Here is a 17,829-nt window from a genome sequence, read left to right as displayed (position 1 = left end):
AGGGAGGAAGAGGAAGTGGAAGCGAAACAGAGTTCTTCCATCTGCTGGTTCACTCCCCAAATGGCTCAACAGCCAGGGCTGGGTGAGGCTGAAGCCAGGGACCAGGAATTCCATTGTGGTCTCCATGTGTGTGGCAGGGGTACAAATACTTGCACCGTTTTCTGCTACCTTCCCATGTGCATTAGTAGAGAGCTGGGTCAGAAGCAGAGGAGCCAGCAGCACTCTGATACAGGATATCAGCGTTGCAAGTGGTGGCTTAACTTGCTGTACCATAATTCCAGTTACAGAAATATACCAATTTATTACCCCCATTTTAAATACAAGAAAAAATTAATTGCTCAAGTTACAAACTAATAGCTGGATACTTGGAAGTTTAACTCAGGTCACGTGGTTCTTAGTTCAGGACCAAATATCTAGACGTACATACCAGTAGACCAATTGGTCAATGGAATTTCTCCCAGTCAACATTTGACTATCCCAGGTACACCAGGATATTGCTAAAAATATAAAAAACTATGAGACTAGTCTTAACAGCTGCACGCTTTGTTTGTACTAGGTTCAAGTTTAACACCCCCAACAGTTAAGGGGAGATAAAGTGAATGGTGCCTCCTAAACATTTCCTTGAGAGGGGAGTTCTGACACGTACAGGACTGCAGTAGACACTTACCATCTAGCATCTGCTGTTTTTGCTGTTAACGGTTTCCTGATATTTTCACGATGATTCAGGCATAGCCTGCAATTCAACACCGTGAAAGCCCTGCATCTTCCTGGCCAAACTGGGTTAGGGTAGACATATGAACTAACTGAAGTGAATATGAAAGGCCCAGTACTTCTATGCAAGTAGTTGGAGAATAGAGACAATGTTCTTACTGGATTTGAGACTGTGAGTACATAAGCCTGGAGACAGAAATAGGTGCTTGATAAAGGGATGTGACTGAGTGTGTAAATGATACAAAAGTGATCCTGAACTAAAAGATGGAGAGGAATTGGGTCTTACTAATATAGTTTGAAACCCTGGATTAAGCTGTACATACATACAGCTTACTTTTACTGTTGGACTTGTCAGGTAAAAGTAGAAATAAAAAGAAGTTTTCAAACTAAACAAAACACAGAATAAAAGGTCTCCAAGTACTGTCAGAAATTACCATTCAGATAGTGATCAACTTTACCATTAAGGACCCCTGATTCAGCATTTAATTCTCTGGTTGATATCCCCTTGGCTTACTGGATGTTAGGGCTTGCTAGGCCACTAGGACAAAAATGGCTAACTCTGCACCTGGTAAAACTGGGAGCAAGAAAAATGACTCTGAAGATAACACTGCTGGGTTTTACTTATGTGACTCTACTGATTTGACTCTGCCTTTTACCAGCTCCTTGCTAGGGACATAGGCTGAGAAGACCATACAGTGTACATTGCTGATTCTGATAAACCAAGGCAGCTTGTTCTCATCCATGCCCACTTTCTCATGGTGGATGTTGGTCTCTGTGAGAATACATGGTCCTTTCCCAAACACAGAGCATAAAAAGGACAACTGCCCACAACCTGGGAGCGGGAAGGGGTTTGAAGCACTCCTTCAGACCCCCCCACCTGCTGTCCACCTGGGCTAAAATCTTAGTTTACTATGTTGTCCCTTCTACAATAAAAGTCTTTTCTATCTTGACTGGTTGTCCTTGAATCTTCTGGACCTGTATCTTAGACCTAACAGTGGCACGCTCTAGTAGAGAGGCTAACAACATCCAATCTTGACCCGATTCTCCCTTTTTCCCTTGCTATTTACCACTATAGATGTTAGGAAGGCAGAATACTTCAGTCCTCCACCTCCTTAGTGGTAGGTATAAATATGACCCAGTTCTGGCTAATAGACCTAAATATAGGTCTGTCAGGGAACTTCAGGGAAAGCTTTTGCTTTTCTGATAAAAGGAAACACAAATGGCTACTATTGGCCTTTCACATTCTTTCTTCCAGGAACATGGCTGTGATGCCAAGAGGTTTAGTAGCTATCCTACAGCTCTAGGGTAATAAGCCAACACACTCGGCAACCGGAAGATACAAAGAACCTAGGATGTTAATGTTAGTAGTGAACTGCTACACTCACTACTGGTGTGGGAGAAAATAAACCCCATATAAGCAAAAAATTCTTGCATGACAATAATATTACAAACAAAACAAAACAAAACAGAACTAAGTAACTGGGAGAAAATTTGTATTCTTTGTGGCATATGTACTATAAACCACAGACAAAATGCTAATATTCTTTTTAAAAATATTTATTTATGGCCGGTGCCGTGGCTCACTAGGCTAATCCTCCGCCTGTGGTGCCGGCACACCGGTTTCTAGTCCCGGTCAGGGCACCAGATTCTGTCCCGGTTGCTCCTCTTCCAGTCCAGCTCTCTGCTGTGGCCCGGGAGCGCAGTGGAGGATGGCCCAAGTGCTTGGGCCCTGCACCTGCATGGGAGACCAGGAGGAAATGCCTGGCTCCTGGCTTTGGATTGGTGCAGCGCACTGGCTGTAGCAGCCACTTGGGGGGTGAACCAATGGAAAAAGGAAGACCTTTCTCTCTGTCTCTCTCTCTCACTGTCTAACTCTGCCCATCAGAAAAAAATTTTTATTTATTTGAGGGGCTGGCATGGTGGTGCAGTAAGTTAATCCTCCGCCTGCGGCGCCAGCATCCCATATGGGCACCGGTTCTAGTCCCAGCTGCTCCTCTTCCAATCCAGCTCTCTGCTATGGCCTAGGATAGCAGTAGAGGATAGCTCAAGTCCTTGGGCCCCTGCACCCAAGGAGTGTGTGTGGGAGACCAGAAGAAGCTCCTGGCTCCTGGTTTTGGACTGGCACAGCTCCGGCCATTGTGACCATCTGGGGAGTGAACCACTGAACGGAAGACTTTTCTCTCTGACTCTTCCACTCACTGTCTATAACTCTACCTCTCAGATAAAACAAATAAAATCTCTAAAAAAATATTTATTTATTTGAAAGGCACAGTTACAGAAAGAGAGAGAGAGAAAGAAAGAAAGAGAGAGAGAGTCTTCCATCTCTGGTTCACTCCCCAAATGGCTGCAATGACCAGGGCTGGGCTGATCTGAAGCCAGGACCCTGGAGCTTCTTCCATGTCTCCCAGGCAGGTGCAAGGGCCCAAGGACTTGGGCCATCTTCTACTGCTTTCCCAGGCCATGGCAGAGAGCTGGATTAGCAGTGGGAACAGCCAGGACTCGAACCAGTGCCCTTATGGGATCCTAGCACTGCAGGTGGTGGTTTTACCCAATATGCCACAAATGCTAATATTTTTAACATATAAATAACTTAAAAATTGAGGGTAGGGGCTGGCACTGTGCTGCAGTGCATTGCCTCTGTAACTCTGCTTCTGACAGTGGCACTCCATATCAGAGAGCTGGTTTGAGTCCCAGCAGCTCTACTTTTGATCCAGCTCCCTGCCAATGTGCATAGGAAGGCAGCAGCAGATGATAGCCCAAGTCCCTGGCAAGCAAGTGGGAGACCTGATTGGAATTCCTGGATTCTGGCTTCAGCAGGTCCAGCCATGGCTGCTACAGCCGTTTGGGGAGTGGACCAGTGGATGGAAGATATTCTCTCATTCTCTCACATTCTCTCTCATTCTCTCTCTCTCTCTCTCTCTCTGAATTTGACTCTGACTCTCAAATAAACAAATAAATCTCTAAAAAATATATAAGGAAGCTCTCTGTAAAGCCAGATGGAGCATTGGAATATACAGTACATACTGCTAAGTGGAAATAGTAAAGAGAAAAGAGTAAAATATAGAATAATGTCTTCCATGTAACAAATACAAAAATGTCAGAGAACACAAGCTATCCGCTCATATGCACAAAAGAAATACACGAAGAATAAACCAGAAACCAAAGAGATGGTTTCCCTTCATTGCCTCTGATGGCTGCTAAAATTAGTGAGAAGTTCTGACAGAAACATAATTTACAGTCTCAATCTCTTTCTAGATATGTATTAATTACAAAGGGAAAATAGTAGCTTCACAGTGGAGAAACTTAGCAGACACTACCATAATCAAGCAATGAAATTTAATACCACCAGTAATAAGAAATAATGATATCATGAATCCCTTGATATATGGTAGCATATACAAGCAGGTCAATATCATTTCTGTAGCATTCTTTTTTTTAAAAGAAGATTTATTTATTTATTTATTTATTTATTTGAGAGGTAGAGTTACAGAGAGGGGGAGACATAGAGAAAGGTCTTCTGTCTATTGGCTCACTCCCCAAATGGCCACAATGGCTGGAGTTGGGTTGATCCAAAGCCAGGAGCCAGGAGCTTCTTCTGGATCTCCCACGTGGGTGCAGGAGCCCAAGGACTTGGGCCATCTCCCACTGCTTTGCCAGGCCATAATAGAGAACTGAATTGGAAGTGGAGCAGCCAAGATTGAAACTGGTGCTCAAATGGGATGCCGGTGCCATAGGTGGAAGCTTAGCCTACTATGCCACAACGCCAGCCCCCCTTGTGGTATTCTTACCAAAGACTGCATAACCTCATTCCAGCTCATGAGAAAACATCAAGACAATTCCACACCAAGGGAAATACTACAACATAATTTATCAGTAATCTTCAAAAGCATCAAGACTATGACAGATTTAGGAATTATTATAGACTGCAGGAGACTAAGGAGAAGGATCCAGTGTGAGATTCTGAGAATGATTTTGAAACATATCAGTGGAAAAACTGATGAAATTTTAATAAGGTTAATAATTTAGTTAATAATTTGTGCCAATGTTAATATCTTGGTTTTGATTTAAAGTTACCCAAGATAAAATCAGGGAGTAGGCATTGTGGCACAGTGGATTAAGTGGCTGCTCGGGATGCCCACATGCCATATCTGAGTACCTAGGAAGGAGTCCTGCCTCTGCTTCCAATCCTGCTTCCTGATAATGTGCCTGGAAAGCAGCAGGTTACAGTACAAGTGCTAGGGTTACTGCTACCCTGTGGGAGACCCAGATGGAGTTCGTGGCTCTTGGCTTTGTCTGACTGAGCCCTGTCTGTTGTAGGCATTTGGGGAATGAACCAGAGGATGGGAGACATTTCTGTCTCTCCTCTCTCTGCCTCCTTTTATCCCTCTCTCCCTCTGTCATTCTGCCTTTCAACAGATAGGTAAAATTTAAGATAACAGGGAAAACTGGATGACAGGTATATAGGAACCCTCTGTACTATTTTTGTTTTACAAATGATTTTATTTGACACACACACACTGTTTCCACTCCACATTCACTGGTTCAGATCACAAACGCTTGTAACACCCGGGGTGCCAAAGCCTGGACCTGGGAGCTCAATCTTGGTTTCTCATGTGAGTGGCAGGGACCCAACTACTTGAGCCACCAACGCTGCTTCTCAGGGTCTGTGCATTATCAGGAAGCTGAAGTCAGGAGCCAGAGCTGAGACTCGAACCTAGAAACTCTGATGGGGAACATGGCATCTTAACAGGTATCCTAACAACCAAGCCAAGCATGTGCCTCTGTAACTTTTCTGTAAGTCTAAGATTAGCTCAAAATAAAAAGTTACAGAAAAGTAAACCCGTATTACTTAAACTCCTATTAGATATTTTTTGTAGCCAAAGGCAATCTCAGTTGGCATACTTAGCTTGGAAATAACTCAAGAGAAAAAAAATATTGTTTTTCCAACACAGGTGAGGGATTTTGTCCTCATGACATGAAAAAAAATGAGTGTAAAAACTTACCTAAAATTGCAGAGAGTTCTGAAAAGTGTGGCATCTTCTCTATTGCTACTGCATTACTGGTATCCAGAAGAGTGGAATTCTTGCACAGCATGTGTTCTTCTACCTTGGGATGCTCCCATACTGAAAAAACAGAAAACAAAGGGAATGAAACTCTTTAGAACAGCCTTTAAGTGATAGGTTACCTTTATCCCCTCAACTCAGGCACACAGCTCATACCAACAGCTTAGATGAAAAACAACAGGACAACATGGGTGAGCAGAGTGGAACAGCAAGGTTAAGCTGCTGCTTTAGATGCCCGCATCCCATATCAGAGTGCCTGGTATTGAGCCCTGCCTCTGCTTCTGATATAGCTTCCTTTTAATGTGCCTGGAAGGCAGCAGATGATGGTCCAAGTACCTGGGTCCATTCCACCTACATGGGAGACCCAGATGGAGTTCCTGTCTCCTGGCTTCAGCATGGCCCAGTGCTGGTTATTGCGGGCATCTGGGGAGTAAACCAATGAATGAATGATTCCTCTCTCTCTCTGTCATTCTGCCTTTTAAGTAGATAAATAACAAAATGACAACCTTAATGGCACCAAGATAGGAATTACTGATGGCCTATTCTGGTTCTGTAGCTCTGTCTTCCATCCTAGATTTTTGCTCTATAAAGAGTATTGATCCAAAGGACTTGCAGCATATATGTGATTGGCTGACTCTCACATTTTGGGGGGTAATACTTATGTACTATTAAATTACTTGGATACTAATTGTAAGCTTTCTAGTGACTTCTCACTACGAAAGAATAAACTTACTCCTCTTATATCTGCCTGCTCTCACTTTTCCCATCCCTCCCATATTCAAGTTAGATATTATGATAATAAAATACTATAAAGATATTATTTAATATTTTTTAGATAAATATATTTATGTATTTATTTGAAAAGCAGAGCAGCAGAGGGGGAGAGAGAAAGGGAGAGTGAACAACAGAGAATGTCCATCTTCTGGTTAACTCTCCAAATGGCTACACAGCCAGGTGTGGGCCAGGCTTAAGCTGGGATCCCAAAGCTCTATCAAGGTCTTCCTTCTGTGGCTTTCTCACGCACATTTAGCAGGGAGCCGAATCAGATGTGGAGCAGCCAGGGCACTAACCAGCACTCAGAAACAGGATGCCAGAGGTGAAAGCGACATCTTAGATCATCATAGAGAAGATCTATCCTCTTATGTGATCAGGTGAATCACAATGTGAATTACTCTTGTGGTATATCAAGACTACCTTTTGTTTTTCCTGAAGTCATTAAGTTGATTTTTCTTTCAGCTTTTCTATGTATTTTCCATCTATTTAATCCCACACTTTACCAAATGTATAAATTCATTCTGTTTATTTAATTCTTTGTAACTTTGTTCCAAAGTTTCATAATGCTATACTTTGGAGTTTTTCCCTACTGCATGAGTATAGTGTAGCCTTTTAACCTGGAAACTCATATTCTTTAGCTCTAGAAAATATAACTGAATTCTTTCTCTGACTTTTTCTAGAACTCCTATTATTTTATGTTGGATTTCATATACTATTCCTCTAATATATTTTCCTCTAAATTTTAATTTTTTTATTTCACTTTATGCTGTTAATTCATTTTCTCCCGTGGGAAATCACAGTTTTATCCCCAATCCTTCTACTGAGTTTTACACTCAGTTACTTCATTTAATCCTTCTTGAAATATTCCTCTTTTATAACTCATATTCCTACTTAATTTTAGTACTGCATTTAAATTTAGTACTGCATTATATATTTTCTTTACCACAGGTGAATACTTTTTCCCATTATTTTCTTTTCCTTGCATTGTTTCTGTATCTGCTTCAAAATTTTACAGTAGTTAGAATACTAACATGATATCTATCTTCTTATTAAAGTTTTAAGTGTACCATATAATATTATTAATTCTAGGCATGGTATTAAATAGCAAATCTCTAGAATTTTCTCAAACTGCATAACTAAAACTTAATACCCATTGAACAGCAACTCCCTATCAACCCCTGCCTTCTAGTTTGTCAACCACTATTCTGCTCCCTACTATTTAAGATACCTCATGTAAGTGGTATTGTGCAGTATTTGTCCATCTGTGTCTGGCTTATTTCACCCAGCATAATGTCTTCACGGTTCATCAGTGTTGGAGCAAACAGCAGGACTTATTTAAGACAAGTATGTAAATGTCACATTTTCTTTATACATTCATTCATTAATGGACAGTTATGTTGTTTTCCTGCCTTGACTATTGTGAATAATGCTGCAGTGAACATGAGAATACTAGTATCTCTCTGAGGTCCTGATTTCAATTATTTTGGATAAATACCCAGAAGAGGGATGGATGGCTCATTGGCAGTTTTAATTTTTTAGAGAAATCTCCATAGTTTCCACAGATGCTGAACCATTTTACATATCCAGCATTGGTGCAAAAAGGTTCTAATTTATTCACACCCTTGCCAATCCTTTTTTTATTCTGTTCTTTGAAAAGTTATCTTAACAGGTATGAGGTGATAGCTCATTGTGGTTCTGAATGTCATTTTCCTAATAATTAATAATGTTGAGTATCTTTTCATGTGCCTATCAGCCATCCACATATCATGTTTGGAAAAATGTCTATTCAAGTTCTCTGTCCATTTTTAAATCAGTTAATTAGGGGTTTTGTTGCTGCTGTTTCATGTTTTTATTTTTGCTATTAAGTTATAGGGGTTCCTTACATATTTTAGGTATCAATCCCTTTATCAGATATGATCTGCAAATATTTTCTCCCATTTCATAGGTTGCCTTTATATTGTTTTTTCTTTTGCTGTGCAAAATCTTTTTTTTTTTAAAGATTTTATTTATTTATTTGAGAGGTAGAGTTACAGACAGTGAGAGGGAGAGACAGAGAGAAAGGTCTTCCATCCGCTGTTTCACTCTGCAAATGGCTGCAATGGCCGGAGCTGCACTGATCCAAAGCCAGGAACCAGGTGCTTCTTCTGGGTCTACCATGCATATGCAGGGGCTCAAGGACTTGGGCCATCTTCCACTGCTTTCCCAGGCCATAGCAGAGTCTAGCTGGATTGGAAGAGGAGCAGCCGGGACTAGAACCGGTGCCCATATGGGATGCTGGCTACACAGGTGGAGGATTAACCTACTGCGCCACAGTGCCAGCCCCGCAAAATCTTTTTAGTTTGATGTAGTCCCACTTAGTCTATTTTTGCTTTTACTGTCTGTGCTTTTATTGTCCTATCCAAGAAATCCTTGCTTTGAACCTTTACTCACATTTTCTTATAGAAGTACTGCAGTTTCAAGTCTTACGCTTACTTGAAGTTTATTTTTCTGTATTTTGTAGTAGTTCAATTTCATTATGTTGCATACGGATACACAGTCTTCTAAGCAGCATTTGTTGAAGAGACTATCCTTTCCTTATTATATATTCTTGGTACTCTGTTAAAGATCGGTTGATCTTCAGGGATATCTCATTTCATTGCCATGTGCTTTACTACACTTTCCAGCTACTGAATTTTTTACAAATGGAAAGTTTGTGGCAACCCTGCATCAAAGAAATCTATTGATGCCATTTTACTAATAGCATGGGTTCACGTTTTATATCCCTGTGTCGCATTTCAGTAATTCTTTAAACATTTCAAGCTCTTCATTATTATTTTATCTGTTATGGTGATCTGTGATCATCAATGTTTGATGTTACCATCATGATTGTTTTAGGCCACTACCAATTGTAAGATGGCAAACTTAACCAAGAAATGTTGCATGTTCTGACTAGGTATTTGCCCACCTCTCTCCCTCTTTCTGGGCCTCTGTATCCTGAGACATAGCAATATTGAAATTAGGTCAATTAACATTCCTACAATGGCCTCAATGTGATCAACTAAAAGGAAGAGTCACATGTCTTTCACTTTAAATCAAAAGTTAGAAATGATTAAGCTTACCAAGGAAGGCTGCTGAAAACCAACCAGGGCTGAAAGCCAGGCCTTTAGTGCCAAACACCGGAGTTGTGAATGCAAACAGAAAGTTCTTAAAGGAAATTTAAAAGGCTATTCCTAGAGACGTATGAATGATAAGAAACTGAAACAGTCTTACTGTTGATACAGTAAAGGTTTTAGTGGTTTAAATAGAATACCAAAGGAATCACAACATTTTTAAGCCAAAATCTAATCCAGAGCCCAATTCTCTTCAATTTTAGAATGAGTAAGATGAGAAGGCTAAAGAAAAGTTTGAAGGTAACAGAGGCTGTTTCATGAGGTTTAAGAGGCTATCTCCACAACATAAAAGCACAAGGTAAAACAGCAAATGCTTATTGTAGAAGATGCATCAAGTAATCCAGAATATTTAACTAACATAACTGATGAAGGTGGCTATGTTAAACAAGAGACTTCCAACGTAGACAAAATAGCCTTACGTAAGAAGCCATTTATGACTTTTATAGCTAAAGAGAAGTCAATATCTGGCTTCAAAGTTTCAAAGTACAGGCTGACTCTCTTGGGAGTGGCTAATCAAACTAGGACTTTGGGGCTGGTGCTGTGGCGTAGCAGGTAAAGCTGTCGCCTGCAGTGTCAGCATCTCGTATGGGCGCCAGTTTAGGTCTTAGCTGCTCCAATTCTGATCCAGCTCCCTGCTATGGCCTGGGAGAACAGAAGATGACCCAAGTCCTTGGGCCCCTGCACCTGTGTGGGAGACCCTGAAGAAGTTCCTGGCTCTGGATTGGCGCAGCTCCGGCCGTTGAAGCCATTTGGGGAGTAAACCATTGGATGGATGCCTCTCCTTCTCTATCTCTGTAACTTTGACTCTCAAGTAAATGAATAAATATTTTTAAAAAAAGAAGAAACTAGGACTTTAAGTGGAAGTCAATGCCTATTTATGACTCAGAAAATCCTGGAACCCTAACAAATTATATTAAACTTATTCTTCTGTGATTTATAAAGGGATCAACAAAGCCTAGATTACAGTATTACTTTTTATAATATGGTTTACTGAATATTTTAATAGCACTGTTGAGACCAACTTCTCAGAAAAAAATATTATTTTAAAAATATTACTGTTCTGGGGCCAGCGCTGTGGCATAGCAGGTAAAGATGCTGCCTGCAGTGCCAGCATCCCATATGGGCACCTGCTCTAGTCCTGGCTGTTCCACTTCCAATCCAGCTCTCTGCTATGGCCTGGGAAACCAGTAGAAGATGGCCCAACTCCTTGGGCCCCTGCACCCATGCGAGAGACCCAGAGGAAGCTTCTGGCTCCTGGCTCCAGATTGGCTCAGTTCCGGCTGCTGCAGTCAATTGAGAATGAACCAGCAGATGGAAGACCTCTCTCTCTGTCTCTCCTTTTCTCTGTGTAACTCTGTTAAAGATTTATTTATTTGAAAGTCAGAGTTACATAGAGAAGGAGAGGCAGAGAGAGAGAGAGGTCTTCCATCCAATGGTTCACTCCCCAGTGGCCACAAGGGCCAGAGCTGCGCCAAAAGGATTAACCATTCTGCATGCAAATAAGAACATTCATGACTCATGGAAGGAGATCCAAATATCAACATTAATAGCAGTTTGGGAGAAGCTGATTCCAACCACCATGGATGGCTTTGAGGAGCTCAAGGATTCAGTGAAGGAAGTAACTGTAGCTCTGACAGAAACAAGAGGAGAGGAAGCAGAGCCTGGAGATGTGATTGAATTGCTGCAGTCTCATCATAAAACATTAATGAAGAGGGAGTTGCTTCTTACAGATCAGCAAAGAAAGAGATGGAATCTATTCCTGATGAACATTCTGTGAAAACTGTTGAAAAGACAATAAAGGATTTATAATATTACACAAGCCTGGTTGAAAAAGCAGCATCAGGATCTGAGAGGACTGACTACAACTTTGGAAGAATTTCAACTGTGGCTAAAATACCATCAGACAATATTGCATGCTACAGAGAAATCCCTGTGAAGGGAAGAACTAATCACCATGACAGATTTCACAGTTGTGTCATTTCTAAAAATTGCCCCAACTACTACAACCTTCAGTAACTTTCACCCTGATTGGTCTTCAGTCATCCGCATTAAGGCAAGATGCTCCACCATCGAAAAGACTATGACTTGTTTACGGCTCAGATAATAATTAGCAAGTGTAAACAGAACATTCAATTAAGGTACATACATTGTTTTTTGGACATAAAGATACACAGGAAATATAGTTTGTTTTTTTTTTTGTTTGTTTGTTTGTTTGTTTTTTGACAGGCAGAGTGGACAGTGAGAGAGAGACAGAGAGAAAGGTCTTCCTTTTGCCGTTGGTTCACCCTCCAATGGCTGCCGCGGTAGCGCGCTGCAGCCGGCGCACCGCGCTGATCCGATGGCAGGAGCCAGGTGCTTCCCCTGGTCTCCCATGGGGTGCACGGCCCAAGCACTTGGGCCATCCTCCACTGCACTCCCTGGCCAGAGCAGAGAGCTGGCCTGGAAGAGGGGCAACCGGGACAGGATCGGTGCCCCAACCGGGACTAGAACCCGGTGTGCCGGCGCCTCAAGGTGGAGGATTAGCCTAGTGAGCCGTGGCGCCGGCCGGAAATATAGTTTTTATATGCACTGGAAAGCCGAAATTTCCATGCGCTTCACTTTATTGTAAAAAAAAAAAATCACTTTATTGCAGTGGTCTGAAATGGAACCTTTAATATCTCTGGGGTATTATCATACATTGGTCCATCTGATGGTATACTGCAAGTCCTTGAAGCTTTTTTAACTTTGTTCCTTTTTCTTTTTCTCCTCAGACACAAAATTTTAACTGACCCATCTCTGAGTTCACTGAATTTTTCTCCTTTTTGGTCTAATCTGCTATTGAAACTCTATTGAACTCTATTTTTCAGTTCTGTTATTGTATTCTTCAACTCCAAGATTTCTGTTTAGTTCTTGTTAAAATCTATTTTGAAATTTTCACTTTGTCCATGCATTGCTTTCCTGAGCTTGTTGAGCAACTTTATGATTATTTTGAATTACCTATCAGACAATTCCTGTATCTCCATTTCATCAGTGTTAGTTTCTGGGGCTTTACCTATGCCTTTGTTTAGACTATTTCCCTATTTATTTTGACTCATAGCTTTGGCATATATACATTAGAAAATACAGCCACCTCTCTCACCCTCATGGACTGGCCTTGCAAGAAGGCAGTAATCAGTTCACCCAGATATTTTGCAGACCTTTTAATCTTTCTTTTAATCCAAACCACCAAATTTGTTCTTAGTGACTCTCAGACATCAAGAGCATGTCAGGTCCTATCAGTGTTCTGAGACAGGTGAGACAGATGTCAGTCCTATGGGAAGTCCCTAGAAAAGTTGGAGCACTGGACACACAGTGCAACTTTACCTTTTCTAGGAGAAGCTTGGATCTGGAATGTTTTGACTACTCACTCTCTCCACTGAGTCAGTAGAGAATCTACAGTGATTGCTTGTATGCTACACCATCTTTGTTCTCAGCAGGTACTAAGCATCTAGAGTATTTTGGGTCCCATTAGCACTCTGAGACAATCAAGAATTCAGGCCCTCAAGTACCCCTCAGAAAATTCAGAATGTTTCATGTTTGGTTTAGTCCTTTCTCTTTCCATTCTCCTTTGGATGAAGCTGGGAACCGTGGGCTCCTCCCCAATCGTACACTGCTGTGCTAAATTATAGAAAGAGGATTTTTAAAATTTTCCTACCAGCTTTGATGTAGCTGGTCTCATAGTCACCCAGGGTTCAGAAGCCTCTCAATTAGTTTCTGCATTTCTCAAAAACAGAATTGGCCCATGTAAGCTATTGAATCAGTATGCAAGGGTAGAAAGAGGGGCCCAGGGCTTCCTATTACAACATCTTACTGATATAACTTACACATTTTGTTTTGATTTCTATTTGTTAGAGGCTTTTTTCAGAAATATGGTGATCTTCTGCCCTCTTCTCACATTCAAAAGGGACCCTAAATTCTTAAGAGGAACTCCTATCATCTAAATGTGTCTTATCATATACATATATGGACTCTAAGGTGTTCCGGCTGGTCAATTTCAGTGAAGGATTCCTGAGGTTGGTATCTTTAGATATTTTATTGTGGGGTCTTCAGATTCCTCAGCAAAGAACATTCCAACCTCCTTTCTGGAAAGTTCAAGTCTATATGCCACTATGTGAAAGCTGAGCAGAGAAATGGACCGTTGGTTTGGAATGGTAATAGGCATTGGATGAACAGATCCCACAGATTAGGATGGCCATTTTCATTTAATTCTCACTTCTCTGTGCTCACTGTAGCATTTGTATAGTCAGCTTTTGCTGTAAACAACCTCTAAACTCAGCAGCAAAAGATGAAAAGCATTTATTACTTATTCCCATGTCTGCCAGCTGGCTCTGGTAGCTGTGCTAAAGTTACAGGTCTGCAAATGAATCGGAGCAGTTCTCTACAGTCTGTGCGCTGCCTGGGACTGCTCTGCTCTATACATCTCCTTGTGGGATCCCACAGGCAAGTCAGAGCTAAACAAGATGATACCAAAAGTGCAAGAGGACAAACACAAACGTTGAAGTACGTTTCAAAGCTTTTCTTAAGTTTAGGTCATGGATACCCCTTCACCCAAAAGCAAGTCACATGGTCAATTTCAAAACCAAGAGTAGAAAAGTATACAGAACCTCCTATGAGGTTATGAAAAGGGTACAAATATAAAATAGTTACAAGAGAATGAGTAATTGGAACCAACATTTCAAAATAGCTGTTAATAGTACTCTGCTATTAACAGTACCTAATATTCTCCAGTCAAGAGTCTGTTTCAAATGTACCAAAGAAAAAATCTTCAGACTCACTTTGAGTATGTAAAAATCAGTTGCTATATTGTCCATGTTTTTGACTTTTTTTTTTTTTACAAGTTTTAGTACAACCAAATTGTGAGCTTTTCTGAGAAATTAATATAAACTGGTTTGTTTCTGGAGTACTGACATTGTGTAAGGACTCAACTTTCTCAAATGTGTGCTGTTTCAAACAATCTGCTCTCTAGCTTTCCAAACTTTTTGCTTTTTCCTGTCCATTTCTCTTGGTCCTTATGGGTTTATGGCTTTAAACAGAAAAGAAGAAAAAGAAAGAAAAAGCCATTTCTGCCATTGCAGAAAGTTGCAGAGGAAGGCTTGTATTCAGTCTGCTACTTCTAACCAAAGGTTCCATTTATATACATATAAATGTGTAAATAACTATTAACCTGTAAAGAAAATTCAAGCAGGGCCTTGGTCTAGTTAATATTTAAGTTATTTTCTGAAAAGTAAGAGAAGTATAGGAAATAAAAAAGAGTTCACAGTTCAAGAGAACAAATAAATGCTCATATGTAAAACTGATAAATAATTACATGTTTATAACATGAAAGCATTAAATAACATTTCACCCTTCTCTGGTCGGAGAGCTTTTGTGCTACAATCTTATGTGGCTGAGCATGAAACAGGTGTTGGTGATGTTGTCTTAAAAGAAACATTTATTCATCAAAGGATTTGTAGACAAAGGAACAATTTCTACAGTGGAACAATTTAAGGTGCAAACTGTTTTCTTACCTAAATAATCTGATCCTCTGAACAATTCAGGTGATGAGAAGCTACTTAAACTCTCTTCAAAACTCTTGCATTCTTCATAAGATTCGGTGACTGAACAGCTCAGGAGAGAACTGGAACTATCATGCTGTAAATTTAATCCTATAAAATTTTAAAAAAGAGTAAAATGCTTCAATAGCAAGCAGACTTGATATCCTAAGAATTCAAATTTTTAGAAATGTACATGCAATTATATGAGTATACAAAGAGTTTAAAATTACTTCTATATACAACTGAAAAGGTAAAATACTGTAAACAGTTTAAATTTACATGTTAGGAAATAATTCTGGTTTTGATGTCGAAAAACTACATCACAATCCTCTCCTAATGCTTTTTAAAGTTTTATCTTTATAACTTGTTTCTTTTCTACTTTGGCTCAATTGTGATTCATGGCTCAAAAATTCAATTTTTATATTTAAGAATTACACTAATTTTAAGCTAACTAGATAAGAAGTGGAAAGAGTAATTCTATTACTCCATCTAAAAAGAATATGGGGTAAGCATTTGGTCTAGTGGATAAGACACAATTAAGATGGTTGCATCCCATATCTGAGTGTCTGAGTTCAATTCCCAGCTCTGGCCCCCAGTTGCAGCTTCCTGACAATGCAGATCTTTGCAGGAAGCAAGCGATGACTCAAGCAGTTGGGTCCCCGCCACAAATGTGGGAGACCTGGATTGAATTCCTGGTTCCTCCATCTGGTCCTAGCCCAGGCCCAGGCGTTGAGGGCAGAGCTCTATATCTGCCTCTTTACATTCCAATTAAATAAACAGAATTAAATAAAATCCAAAAATCAATGAACCTAAATGTAAACAAACAGATAAAAAGAAATGAACAGACAACCCAGAAAGAGACTCACACACAGATGAGCAGTTAATTGTTTATCAAGATGTAAAAGCACTCAGTGGAGTAGCTAGCTTTTTTGGGAAAAACACATTTTTCCTTTCTCTTCCTAAAGTTTTACTTATTATTAATTTATTTCAAAGGGAGAGAAAAAGAGAGAGAGGAGAGTAAGACAAGAAAGAGAGAGACACAGAGACAGGAAGAGTGAGTGCTGTTTCATTCTCTGGTTCACACCCCAAATGCCTGCAACAGTCAGGGCTGGGCCAGGCTGACGCCAAGAGCTCCATCCAGGTTTCCCACTTGGATGGCAGGGACACAAGCACCACCTGCTGTGTTCCAGGATGTGCACTAGCAGGGAGTCAGAGCACCAACTTAAACCCAAGCACTCTACCCCAAGACATGGCATGATGGCTGTGCCACAATGCTTGCCCCAGAATAGCCTTTTGAACAAATTGTACTGGAACAAATGGATATTCATCTGCAAAAACAAAACAAAATAAAAATGTGTACTCCTACCATCTATCACCTAAAATAATGAACTCTAAATGGATCAAAGACTTTGAAGTAAATCAAAAAACTCTAAAACCTCTAGGAAACAAATAAGAGAACATCAATTGTTACACTGAGTTAGGCAAAGATTTCTTTGATGGAACATTAAAAGGATGATCCATAAAACAACTGGACTTAATCAAAACTAAAAATATTTCTGCTAAAGAGACTAAAATGAAATGATGAGCGACAAACAGGGAGAAAACATTTGCAAATGCACCAGGATCCATAATCAAAAGAACTTTGAAAACTCAATGAGAAAACAAACATCTCAATAAGAAAATGGGCACAACAATATAACAGAGAACCTCAGAATCAGAGGTCTTGAAGTCATTCCTCTAAGACAGGACTAGAATGAAGAACCTTCTCACACAGGACAGGTACAGATCAGAGCAGCCTTCCCTTGTTGGCCTGCACCTTCGGGCAAGCGGCCTTTTGGCCTCCACCCTGCCTCTGCTCTCCTGCCTGCATGCTTGCTCCTCGTGGCACCCGGCCTGCTTTCGGCCTGGTATGGACCCAACTTAGCCTCTAGACTTCTTCCTCCTCTAAATAAAGCCTTCATTTTCCTGTGCATCTCTCACTGAATAAAATGCTTAAAAACTTAAAACAGAAAATACATCTTCTTTTTAGTCATTATTTACTAAACACTTTCAAACTCACAAGACAGAAGTCAACACCGACAGAAACAGACGGCATTGAGGGGTAAGGGGTCAAAGAGGAGCATTGCTGTAAAACCTGCTACCCCGGCCTCATCTCTGCTCTTTCATTACCCACCTGAGGTAACTTTCTGTCCCTCTTTTACCTCACCACAATTTCCCCCCCTATTCCAATCTCCGTAAAAGCTAATTCTTTTCTGTCTGGCCACCTCCTCCAGCCACTTCATCACTTAAACTCGCTGATCCAATCTGCTGTCATTCCCCACCTCCTCAGCTGTCAGGGAGGTTATCCGTCTGATCATGCTTTACCTCTCTTAGCCCCACCTCCCTAGAGTGGGGCTGTCCTTGCTACTTTTAGTCTTCACCCTGTCTTCACCCTTCCCATCCACATGTTGTTAGATCTGTCTTGCCTTCCTTCTCTCGCTCTGAAAATTTCATGAATGTCATTCACAATAGAGCTATCCCTTCCACCAAGTCCCAGAATGCAAGCTAGGCTTAGACATAAGGAGAGCCCTACACTTATCC

At 40.7% G+C, this 17,829-nt stretch overlaps 1 protein-coding gene across 1 annotated transcript in view; it reads right to left on the bottom strand.

Annotated features, from left to right (window-relative positions):
- The window catches only part of MEIKIN (meiotic kinetochore factor), a 95,733-nt gene that overhangs the window by 66,420 nt on the left and 11,484 nt on the right, over window positions 1-17,829 (bottom strand). Inside the window, exons 5-6 of the mRNA XM_062189956.1 lie at window positions 15,223-15,360; window positions 5,715-5,834 (exon numbers count right to left, since the gene is read on the bottom strand). Of these exons, the coding sequence (XP_062045940.1) occupies window positions 5,715-5,834; window positions 15,223-15,360 (258 nt within the window). The remainder of the gene's footprint in view (window positions 1-5,714; window positions 5,835-15,222; window positions 15,361-17,829) is intronic.

This window comes from Lepus europaeus, chromosome 4, assembly GCF_033115175.1.
Source record: "Lepus europaeus isolate LE1 chromosome 4, mLepTim1.pri, whole genome shotgun sequence".
In the NCBI taxonomy this organism is placed as follows: Eukaryota; Metazoa; Chordata; class Mammalia; order Lagomorpha; family Leporidae; genus Lepus; species Lepus europaeus.
Note: the sequence above shows the minus strand (reverse complement) of the source record. Positions and strands in the feature narration are given on the sequence as shown.